Here is an 11,648-nt window from a genome sequence, read left to right as displayed (position 1 = left end):
TGTCTCTGTCTCAGTCTCTCCTCCTCCCTTCCCCCTCCCCCCCCTTCCGCCAATTCCTCGGTGTGTCTGTCTGTCTCTGTCTCTGTCTCTCTGTCTCTGTCTCTCTCTCTCTCTCTCTCTCTGTTTCTCTCTCTCCCTCTCTCTCTGTCTCTCTGTCTCTCTCTCCCCCATTCACCTTCTCCCCTCCCCCAGCCTCAGGGTGGAATTTAACATTTTGTTATGTGGCAATGCTGCTTGGGCGCTTCCGGAGGGTGGAGGGGAGGTAGTACTACCATTTCTTAACACACAGGATTTTCTCAAGATTCTGCCCCAAGCCTAGGGTGTGGCAGAGATCTTTTCTTCCTCGTCTACTCTATCTCGGCTTCGCTTCCCATCGTTCCATTCATGGCCAATTTTCTGGAGCTGTTTCTATGTCTCTGAGGTTCCCAGGTCTAGAGACGGGGTGTGAAGAAGGAAGAGGAATCTTCTTAGCTTTGGATATATATATGTATGTATGCATATACATATGCATACATACATGTGTGTAGATACATATATGTAAATTTAATGAATCTTAGGAGACTGTGGTTTTGCCTTGTTTTATAATATAATCAGCATTCTGTGTCTTCAGTCCAAAATCTGGTCAATATCCAAGAGTAGAAAAATGGGTGCGTACTTGTGCTTTTGTAACTTTGGGGGAGTGGGGAAGAAACTACTCTCAGCACAAGAGGACAAGTTCCCAAGTGCACCAGAATTTACTGTTTTTCTGACCTTTATTTCCACTTTCAAATCTCTCTCCAGTTTTGCAGTCCTTAGGAATCCGGACTCGGAAGAACACTCGATGAACTCCCTCTGCTCCACGCAGAATTCAAGGGCCCTAAGGCCTGCTTCTCCCTCATTTCTTGGGAGCACTCGGGCAGCTGGGACACGCTCGGAAAGAGCTCACTACTTAGAACTGTGGGTCAACCTCGCTCAAGTCTTCTCGGTTCAAAACATTCGCAGGTTTTCACCCCTCTTTATTAAATCTATACTCTACCACTCTCCGAATTTGCCCCAGAAGTCTCGGAAATCGTTACACACAGGCGGATATTTCCAATTTTCACAAGTAATCCTAAAAGAAAGACAGAAGGGAAGCCTCCTAAACGGTCCCACATTTCAATCTCTGATGATTAGTCTGGGATTTTCTCTCCATCCCCCACTCCCAACCCGCTATTCTGCCCCCTTGTGCAAACTAGTGGGGAATGCGGAGGGGCAAGGAGCCGGCGGGCAATTTCTAGGCATTTATTGGCATTTCAAACGTTTGGCTCTCTCCAAAGAGTTTGCAAACCGTACCCGAGGGTGGATGGTGGGGGGTGGAGGTTGGGGGCGGGGGTGAGGGTGGATCCTTTTATCTGCCGTGGGGAGGACGAAACATCAAGCAGCAAAACATTAGTATTAACATTTTGCTTAAGTTTGAGGAAGCCTCCCGCATGGGAATAATGCTCAGATTGTGAACAGAGCAATCCAGAATCTTGTCTTTATCGCGCCCCCTCTCCCCTTCATCCCCCACTTCCTTATTCCGACCCTCCTTCCCCCCCCACCCCTTTGCTTCCCAGCGCTTGTCACATCCTGTCTCTGGCCTGATATTTCACGTGCGCAAATTGAAGGGGATTACAATGAAGATTTATGTGTTTTATGAACGCGGCTGGTTTCCCAGTGGATGGAGCCGAGTTCACTGCTTCCCATTTCCATTTTTCATCGGCACATTTGGGAGAGCCGTTCATCACCAGGGGGGAGGGGATGTCTGCGCGGCGGGCTGATCACAGGGCTCTGTGTCTTGGAGAGAGCTGCAACTTGTGAGAAATGCTTCCAAGTGACTTGCCTTGGGCTGTGGTGGAGCCTCCCGCTCGCTCCCCTCCCACTCCCGTCTTTGTTTCTCTTCTCTCCTTCATCCCGACATTCTTCCAACTCCAGCAGCTCTCTCGCTCCCTCCAGCGTGCCTCCCATCTCCGCCCCCCTTCCACTAGCGTTTACTTCCAATCCTAGTCCTTTTCTCTCTCACCTCCTTTCTCACCTCCCCCTCGGTTTCTCTTCCTTTTACCTTAAAGGTTTACTCTCAGTAGTAACTCCCAGTCCTCTGAACCCCACCCCGTGTTTCTTACATTCTAGTTTCTGTTCCGGCCCCTTTTTTCTTTTTCCCCTGGTGACTCTACCCCCTCCACCCTCCAAAGTTGCCCCTCCTCCCTCTGTGGGGCTCCCTCTCCCGCCCTTTGCTCGTCTCTTCCAGGGAATGGGCGGGGGCGGCAAGAGGCTGAGCTATAGCCCGATCCGACCTCGGTTGCCAGGTTCGGTGACTCCGGCTTGTCTGTGGGGCCTGAGCCCACCCCGGAGCTGGGGCCGCCCGCCCGCCCGCCCGCCCTCCCGGCTCCTAGGCTCTGCTCATGCCAAGGCCTGCTACGTGATTCCAACTTGGGCTGACATTCCCTGCCCCGGGCGCTCCGGCTTAGGCCTCTTAATCATCTTGTCTGCAGCAGATCCTCAACACCAGCCAATTTACTACCACGTCTCTTTGCTTCTGGTTTCGTGATCAGGGGGGTGAAGTAGGGGTAGGGATGGGGGAGGGAGAAGAAGATATTCAACCACTGGGGGAAAAAAAAGTAGCAAGAACCTGGATTTTTAGCATCTTAAGGCCATGGAATTCTGGAGCCCAGAAGGGTAAGGAACCGAGGAGGTTTAGGGTCGTGGCCTGGGAAAGCCAGACTGAAATTTTGAAGGGAAGATATTTGAAGTCCATGAACCCTTTAATCTCGTGTTGATATTAGGCTCCACTTGTCATGGTGGTTCCTCATACTGGAAATGAACACTAAAAACACAACACCTCAGACAATAGTGCAGCTATTTAAAGATTTAATGGTCAAAAAAGAGAAATACTGGATCTTTGTGCAGCCCAAGCTGCGTTTTCCATTCTTTTCTGCTCACAACTACCCGGGAAAGCAACTAGATCTTTTCCAAAACTCTCATTTTAACAGATCAGAGAAGAGCAAGAGACAAGAAATGAAATAAGAAGATAATGCCTCTCTTTGACACGATCTTGGTCCTCTAGTTTGGGAAGCAGATTTTTTTCTTAGCAGTGGATTAACCCTTTTCTCCTAATATTGTTCCCTCTTTATGAATGGTGAGCGATGTCTTTGAGGCTGCCTCAATTGGAAAAAAAAAAAAAAACAAAACAAGGGATAAAGATTCAAGAACTCAGATCTCTGTTGTTACTGCTTGAACTGTCTTTAGACAAATCATATATAGTCCCACTCTTCAGCCTCAATTTTCTTTTCCTCATTCGTGGTTTGGTTTAGATGTAAAGACCTTTTTGGCTTTACAATCTATTATCTTTCTGTACAAGAAAATATATCAAAATTTAATTTTCTCCATTTTCTGATAAAAAATGAGGACAATTTCCCTCCTATTCCGTAGGGTTAGGATTAGGGTTACTAGGTTTGAGAATCGATTCTTCAGGCAAATAAAAGAATCCCTTAGATCACTTGACCAATGACGCTTTGAGGGGCCAAGTGATGTATAGCCCCGGAATCCATCCCACCTAGGTTCACAGAAGCAATAAACTTCACTTTTATCCACAGTGGTTTCTTTTGGGTGTATAGGTGTCAAAAGTAAAGGCAAATGAATGTACCTGTATGTACTTGCTAGGAGGGTGAGCAAAGAACTCACAGCCTTCCCATGTTACAAATAGTGAGTTGGAAGCGTGCTACTCCAACCAATTTTGTATGTATGTGTCCGTGCTCAATTCCAGGGCTCGGGTCTATCTGCATTCCAATGAAGCTGAGTGTGTATGTGTGTGAATACAACTCCACATAGGGGTCCAGGCCAAACAAAGCACAAACTTCTCTGCCTTCTAGGCAAGTAAAGAACCCGGGAGCCCGTGCTAGGGCAGGTGGGAACAGAATTGGCCCTATTCGAGGACAAGTAGAGAACAGAACTGGAATAAGAACCGGTCAGTTCCATTTATCAACTACACAGGCTTGCCGCTGCGGAGGCCGGAGGCCTCGGCTGCAATAACAAACAGCAGCAACACCAGCAGCACCAGCAACAACAGCAGCAACACCAGCTACGCAGGGGTGGGGTGACGTGGGCGGCGGGAGACAGTCCGGGGCTAAAAGTCAGTGGCGCCAGCTCGCGGAAGGGGAGGGAGGGAGGGGCGGGGCCGAGTCTGGGAGCCCGAGCGTGAGCTGAGTGATTCATAGGGCCGAGGCAGCGGTCGCCCCCATCCTCCAGGCAAACTGAGCGAGTTGTTCTGCCACAATGGGAGATCGTGAACTTATGACTGCCGCGGCTCCAAGAATCGAAAGGCCGTCTTTCAGTTTTCCCCAGATCCCAATCTCTTTCCTTCGCTCAACTAATACCTAAAATTTGTAATCTGCCGTAGCAGATAAAATAGACCTCAGATGGGAGAATAGCCGAGAGGATTCTGAACGCAGTATGAGCAGCTGCAAGTGTTTGGGGCCCAAGTAAGTCCATTTTGACCTTGGCTGCTGATATACAAAGGACCACCAGCCTGCAATTTAGGTCTCCATCGCGATGTCCAAGGAAATACGGTGCAAGTACAATGAAAACAATAATTTATTTAAATAATCTCTTCATATTGTAAAATCGACATTAAGAGTATGTTGTTTTCATAATAAATAACTCAAAAATACCTTTCCTTTAAAGAACAAAGATCTTGGGTTTAAAATAAAACAAAAACGAAATCAGTAGCTTAATTTAACTGAGAAGGAAAGTTTTCGAGGGGAAAATTTTTTTTAAAAAGTGGGAGGGGGTGAATGAGGCTGCTGCTAACTCGAAATTCTTACAATTGGTTCACCAAAAAGTCTGAAAGCTGAATTTTTTTTTTTTTTTACAAATAAATCAAGGGAGGGGGAGGGAAATCTGCACGAACACCTTTATTTACAAACTTTGTGTGTGTGTGTGTTTTTCAGGATAATAATCCTGAATTGATTTTAAAAAAGATAATTTAAACACTTTTTTTTGCAATGTCCACATATAAAAAAATCATTTTTAACATCAAAATGAGGTCATCCGCAAAGGCACCTAAACTTTTAAAAAAATAAAAATAAAAAAACTCCACTGGTGATAGATGAGAAGGAAGAGGAGGAGGAAGAGGAGTGGAGATCTCCTATGCTTTTTCCTAGAGAGCTAAGGGGACGAAGGCCAGGAACACACACCACAGCAAAAAAGAAAAAAAAAAAAGTCGGCAAGGACAACGTGAGGAAAGGGAAAATTGAGGAAGGAAAAGAATGGAATTGGGCCCACAATGAAGTTTATAACAGAGGATTCTTTTTTGCTCGCACGAGTGTGTGTATGTGAGGGGTGGGAATGAGGGAGAGGAAAGAGGAAGGGTTGGAGGCAGAACAGGAGGCTGAGCGACTGACCCTGGAAAAGAGCAACGCAATTCAGCGTGAACCCTTGGGGAGAGGGAGAAATGGCCAAGCTGGGAAGGAGGGAGGAAAACATCACTCTTCAGGACTTTGTTCATAGCTTCGGGGAGACGTTCCCTGACCTTTAAGGACAGGGGTGGAGGTGGGGTAGAGAAGACTGAGAGTGGAGAGTTATTGATAAGTCCGGTCTTGAAAGAGAGCTTGGGGAGAAGGAAGCTGACCTGAAATGTGGCGGAAGCCCCAGTTCCCTTGAGTATCCCGACTAAGCAAAGTCCTTTCCCCACGTATTACTCAGAAAAACCCACAGGGCATAAAGCCTCGTAACTTTACAAATGCATTGGCAGTTGGACGGAAAAGAGCTATCAAAGCACCAGAATCTGTCCCTAAGAGGAGCAGGGGCTTTTGGGGTGTACCTTCCCTCTTTACTCAAGGAGAGGGGATGTGGACTGGAGTCTGGGATGACAGAAGAATAAAGAAATACTGTGGGTAGGCAGCAGCCATTGTGAGGAGTCTGTCTGTCTCTCTCTCTCTCTCTCTCTCTCTCTCTCTCTCTCTCTCTCTCTCTCTCTCTCTCTCTCTCTCTCTTTCTCTCTCTCTTTCTCTTTCTCTCTCTCTCCCAATCTCTTCCAAAGTTAAAATATCGTCCCTGCGCTCACGGCTGAGCTGCTGCTGCTGTGGTGATGATGGTGGTGGGGATGGTGGTGGTGATGGGCCTGCGGGGGCTGGGTATGCTGCAATAGCGGTGCACTGGCCTGGAGGTGGGAAGCCGAGCTGGAAGCCTGGTGGTACCACGGATAGTTGCCTAGGAAAGCTGAAGTACCGCTGCTGGGACTGGAGCCTGAGCTACCTCCACCTCCGCTAGCGCTACCTCCACTGCCTCCTCCTCCTCCTCCTCCTCCGGCGCTGTTCATCCGCTGGTGAGGGGTGAAATCCCAGGTAGCTGGTGCTGAGACTGGAGGTGATGCGCAGGGTGGAGAGGCACTGCTCCCGGGATGCTGGTCTGAAGGAATTTCTCCACTTTTCCACATCTTCTTGAACTTAGAACGGCGATTCTGGAACCAGATCTTGACCTTTGTGAAAAAGGGAAACTGGTTAATTAATGTACAGAAAAGTTGAGGCAAGAAAAGGAAGAAGAAGAAACAGAGATTGAAACAGCAGGGAGGAGGAGAACTTTGAAGATCTCAATCAGTTCGGAAAATGAATTCTTTCGACCAATAAATACTTTTGACCAACTGGAAAATTTTTTTTAAAAGAGTGAATATGTATTAAATCCATGAATGGGTGGACAAGAGTATACATTATAAGAGTAGGGGACTAATGAAAAGTTAGAAACGAAGGGCCAATCAATTATTACAACTCTTATCAGGAGAACATTATCCCTGAATGCTAATTAAGTTTATCCTTTCTCACTCCCACTGGTCAATGCCATTATTCCAGCCACTAAGGATTTGTCACTTCTAATTTCATATGCTGAATTGTGAGTCAGCAGGCCTTTTTAAAGTACATATATGTAATAACTATGGATGGATGGAAATTCATTACAGCTAGAACTCCTGCCCCTGGGCCAACTTCAAGGTTGGAAAATCTCCAGCGGTCGAAAACCCATGCTCAGGGGGCAGGAAAAGCGGGGAGCCCTTTACCTGAGTCTGTGTGAGGCCTAGAGAGGCGGCTAGTTCAGCTCTTTCGGGCAGTGCCAAGTACTGAGTCTTTTGGAATCGCCTCTGAAGAGCTGCTAACTGGAAACTGGAATAAATGGTTCGAGGTTTCCTCACTTTCTTTGGCTTCCCGTTCACTATTCTGATTTCGGGCTCGCATTCTTCTTTTTCTGAAACGAAAGAAAGACAATAAGAGAGAGAACAATGAAGGAACCCGCCAAACAAGAACTGGGACGCCCGCTGGTGCCCCATCACACATTGTCTCTTAAAGTGTGGTGGTCAGAGAATCAATCCCGGGCCAAGAAACTTCACCTAATTTTCTTTCTAGGGATTTTCGGTTGGGAATGAATCAGGTTTCCTCTGCCCTTCCTCAAAACTTTCTTTTTTAAAGGCGGGTGGGGTAGCATGGGACGAAAAAGAAGCAAAAGAAATGTATTACAGAAAAGAAACTCGGATAAAAAGAAAAAAGTCAACGAATACATTGTATGCGTATTTCTCCCTTTCTTGAAAATTTCTCCTTCTCATCTCAACTTCTTAAAAAACTTCTTCGGCCAAGGAAACCAGTTTCGGAATTGAGGAAGAGAAAAAAAGTGGGAAACTAAAGGATGGGATGAATGGAGGAGGAATACAGATGGAGGGGATAATAACCTGTAAAATATATGAGACCAGGCAGATACTGGAAACCCTTTCCCCCACAACTTCTCCCCCCTCCCCTCCATCCATGAAGCAACATGAAGCAAGAAAGACAGCACCAATTAGTTGTGCAAGAATTACCCGTACCGGGCTCATTGTTGGCCGGGGAGGAGCTGGTTCCGTAGGGCCCATAGGAGCTGTACGCCGCGGTGTAGCCCAGGTCGTAGCCCGCTTTGGTAGAGTAAGGAACGGTGTTGAGGCCGCTGGCGTGGTACTGGTAGGAGCCCATCTGCGCGTAGGGGGACCCGCCGCCGCCGCTGCTGCCCCCTGCCCCGTGTTGCTGGTTCGTGTAGTAGCTGCTGTCCGTGGCGGTGGACACGGGTAGCGTGGGGGACTCCTGGGGCTTGTGCAGACTCGTGCTGCTGTTGCCGCTGCCGCTGTGCTGGTGGTGGTGTTGGTGGTAACTGCTGGAGGCAGTGATCTGGTTCGAGTGCATATCAGCCACCAGATTGTCAAAGACTCCAGTCATCCTGCCCCGGGACGGGAAGGAGCAGGCGGTGGGGCACCCGGGAGGACCAGGCGGGCGGCTCCTCCGTCGCTCCCTCTCCCCTCGGGCAACCAAAGTAATTACGGGGAAGGGGGTGGGGGAGAAGGAAAACAAGAAATGTGGCAATTATCTAGGAACCCCTCCTCCTCCTCCTCCTCCTCCTCTTCTGGGCGGGGGAGGTGATCAGTGGGGACCACTCGGGACCACTGCCTCTGTGTCTGCTGGCCGACTCATCCTCTACCCCACCATGCTCTCCTCCTCTGCCAGCACTGGGCACGGGCGGGGGAGGAGAACTGAAGGGGGGAGGGGCGGCGGGGGCAGCAGTAGTAGGCTCTGGGAGGCAGGAGCAGGTGAGCGGTCAGGAGCAGCTTTACGATTGTCTGAGGAGCTGGCTCCTGCCGGGCGGGCATTTAACACTTGTCACGTGAGGGCAGGCGACGTCACCTAGCAACAGCCAATCGCTATTCCGGCCCCGCAGAAGTCTCCGGGTTCCTTAGAACGCCCAGACAGGAGGCGGGTGTCACATGGCGTGTGCTGCGGCTGCAGCAGCGGCTGCTGTTCTAAGGCCGAGGCTTTCGGAGCGGCGATGAAAGAAGAGGGGATGGAAGGGGGAAGGGAATTGGGTGGGTGGGTAATGGGGGAATAGGGTGGAGGTAGAGGGTAGTCAGGAGGAGGGGTAAAACGACTATGGCCTATTGCTCCAAATGAAAAAAGTTTTCACTTTCTCCCATTTTGTTTATTATAAATTACTCGAAGTAAATCCTAGGTCAGATTTTATCTTTATTTTCAAACATTAATCACACACACACACACAAAAAAAAAGGTGTTGAGAGCCAGGTAAACTCTGGTTCTTTGCTCTTTCCCTCGAAATCTTTGGCACTTAGATCCATCTACACATTCAGCTATTCTGAATTATCTATAAACCTTGTAATAATAACACCTGCCACCTGTACCAACTATTATGGCGATATCTGAACGTTTAATTAGTGTACTTAAGGTGGTTTTTTTTTGGGGGTGTTGTTGTTGCTTGAAAGAAAAGTTATATAAATACAAAGGTATTCTTGTTCATCATACATTCGAAAACCACTTTTCCTTGTTCTTACCTGACACACCTAGGCTTTAGGTAATAGAATGTATATGTTAGTCTTATAAGCATTTGATGGGTAATTAACCACACCAAATAGTGATAGTGTGATTTTTTTCCCCCCTACTTGTGTGGGAAATTGGTTTAGATGACCTCCAAATATGACATCTATAAAAAAACTAAGTAATTAACATTTAAGTGAAGGAGTCATGTTTCCTTCTGAAATTTCTGAAGTCTTGCTACATTTTCAACACGAATTCACTAAAAAAGGTTTACCTTATGGGATAAGGCTGCTCTGTTTTTACTTACTTTACTTTTAGAAACTTTAGGACATTTGCAGCAACATTTCCATTGTCTTTCCCTCTCTCCCTGCCTTCCCTCCTACTACAGTAGCGACTTGCTTAAAAAAAAAAAAAAAGCCCTCCAAATCAATAACTAAGCGATGACTTAAATAGGGAGGAAAAAATATACTTCGTGGACATGGGTAGTCCGGGTGAGGGGTGGAGAGAGGGGGTAGACTTTTCAGGTTGTTTTTGATCTTGCCTCATAGCGCCACCTAGTGGAAGTAGAAGCATGCTTCATTAAGCCTCAGGTAGAGGTAGACAGTGTAATCATCCCTAGGCGCCAGTCTCTCAAACCCCCCAGCTGAACAAAATAGTAATTAAAAGCCACAAAATTGTGCTAGCGCTCACAGTCTGAAGATCCTCAACCCAAATGCATAACTGTGTCGTCGAATGAACTTGTTGTAACAACAATGTCCTGGAAAACAAGTTGATACTCTGAAAAAATATATTATCCCGGTCTTCATCCCCAGAGGGGGAAAAAGCAAATATAAAATTAATATTCGGCATTAGCGCTATACAAAGACTCGCTATTAGGGCAACAATGAGAGAGGACGGAATGCCTCCTTCAAATAAAACCCAGATCTGCCTCCTAGCCTCTGTTTTAGTCAAGGAACAACCTTGTAAAAACCTGTGCATCATGTTCTACATTGTAATGCTTTTTAGTGAGACTTCTAGTAAATGTCAGGAGGCCTCACTCTGAAAGGAAAACAACTACTGGTCCAAGGTGTGTGTGCTAAAGAGATCAGACACAAAGAGCATAGAGCAAGTGTATTGAAGATGGAGTGGAGATTCATACTGATAAGTCAAGTATTAAAGCAATTGTCTGAGTAATTTAAGCCCAAACCCACTTCCCTAACACCCGGAAAATTGAAGCAAAAGTAATTTTAAACTTGAAAAACTCTACCTAGATAATTGCTTCCATTTTCTAGAAAGCCAGAAGGAAAGACTGTTGGAGCTAACTGAAATTAATTTCTTTTCCTAGTACAGAACTGGGCAATACTTCTTCCCTCAATTCATTTTTCGAATATGGAGAGAGAGTAATGCAGACTGAAAATTCAGCTCTCAATCACTAAAGTTTAGAGAACTCAGAGTTAAAGATCTCCGCCCCCTCCCCCCTCCCCTCCAGTCAGTTTCGAGATTTATCCAAAGCAGTTAGGGTGAGAAAAAAAGAATGGAGAGGTATATTGGGAGGAGGTGTCCATGTAGTTTTTTGGGATCTGAAGAGCAGCAGTCTTTCACCCTGTAGGGTGGGGAGAGCGTTCAGAAGATTCTTCCTTGAAACCTTCTCAAACGATTAGCTGTCTTTCTTTCTCTACTCAAATATTACAAGAGCTCTTTGTCTGATCTCTCGTTTGCCGCCTCCACTCCTGATTCGGTGCTGTATTCTTCACCCCTACCTCCACTTTCTCTCTAGAACTGCAAATTCCACCCTGTTGGCTTTGTACTCCCCGGGTTTAGCACCTTGATTTACCCATATATCAAAGACAAATGACTTATTAGTGTAAATATTCCATCGAAGCAGATCGCAACGTATTTGTGATGTCTAGTTTTCGGAGAAGTTGAGTAACTTGTTCATAGTCACACAGCTAGTGAATTTCAGAAGAAGCATTTTACCCCAGGTATTTCTGAGACCAAGTCCAGGACGTAATATATTATTGCACACTAGCTTCTCCTGCTTTGTACACAGAAGGTGCTTAATAAATATCTGAACGCTTAGACTTTCTTTACTGGTGACGTTGCCACATCTTCCTTCTCCTCTGGCCACCATTGGAGTGTTGAGAATTTTCTTTCCTTTAATAGGATGTCAGTAATAATAATTCATTATATTAATGATGATTGCCACAGAGTGCCTTTTGGTTTACAAAGTGTAAAGCATTTTGTATATTGTGATCTTCACAACTACTCTGTGAAGCAAGTAGTGCAAATATTCCTATCCCCATTACATAGATGAGAAAACCTGGACTCAGAGATTATAAGTGATTT

At 46.5% G+C, this 11,648-nt stretch overlaps 1 protein-coding gene across 1 annotated transcript; it reads right to left on the bottom strand.

Annotated features, from left to right (window-relative positions):
• Positions 1-5,970: 5,970 nt before the first annotated feature.
• DLX2 (distal-less homeobox 2) lies at positions 5,971-8,625 on the bottom strand. The gene is made up of 3 exons (XM_051991096.1): positions 7,838-8,625; positions 7,043-7,227; positions 5,971-6,472 (listed from the first exon to the last, which is right to left on the bottom strand). The coding sequence occupies exons 1-3, from the start codon at positions 8,217-8,219 to the stop codon at positions 6,035-6,037; spliced, it is 1,005 nt and encodes a 334-aa protein (XP_051847056.1). The 5' UTR covers positions 8,220-8,625; the 3' UTR covers positions 5,971-6,034.
• Between the last annotated feature and the right edge of the window lie 3,023 nt (positions 8,626-11,648).

This window comes from Antechinus flavipes, chromosome 3 (genome assembly GCF_016432865.1).
Source record: "Antechinus flavipes isolate AdamAnt ecotype Samford, QLD, Australia chromosome 3, AdamAnt_v2, whole genome shotgun sequence".
Classification (NCBI taxonomy): Eukaryota; Metazoa; Chordata; class Mammalia; order Dasyuromorphia; family Dasyuridae; genus Antechinus; species Antechinus flavipes.
The sequence above is the reverse complement of the archived record's forward strand: the minus strand, read 5'-3'. Positions and strand labels throughout refer to the sequence as shown.

Bases quoted from the DNA above. Each gene is read 5' to 3' on its own strand.
- DLX2 (XM_051991096.1), bottom strand. From the start codon at position 8,219: ATGACTGGAGTCTTTGACAATCTGGTGGCTGATATGCACTCGAACCAG. The intron at 7,228-7,837 runs GTACGGGTAATT...CTTTCGTTTCAG, and splicing joins CCCGGCCAACAATGAGCCCG to AAAAAGAAGAATGCGAGCCC. The intron at 6,473-7,042 runs GTAAAGGGCTCC...TTTTTCACAAAG, and splicing joins TAGGCCTCACACAGACTCAG to GTCAAGATCTGGTTCCAGAA.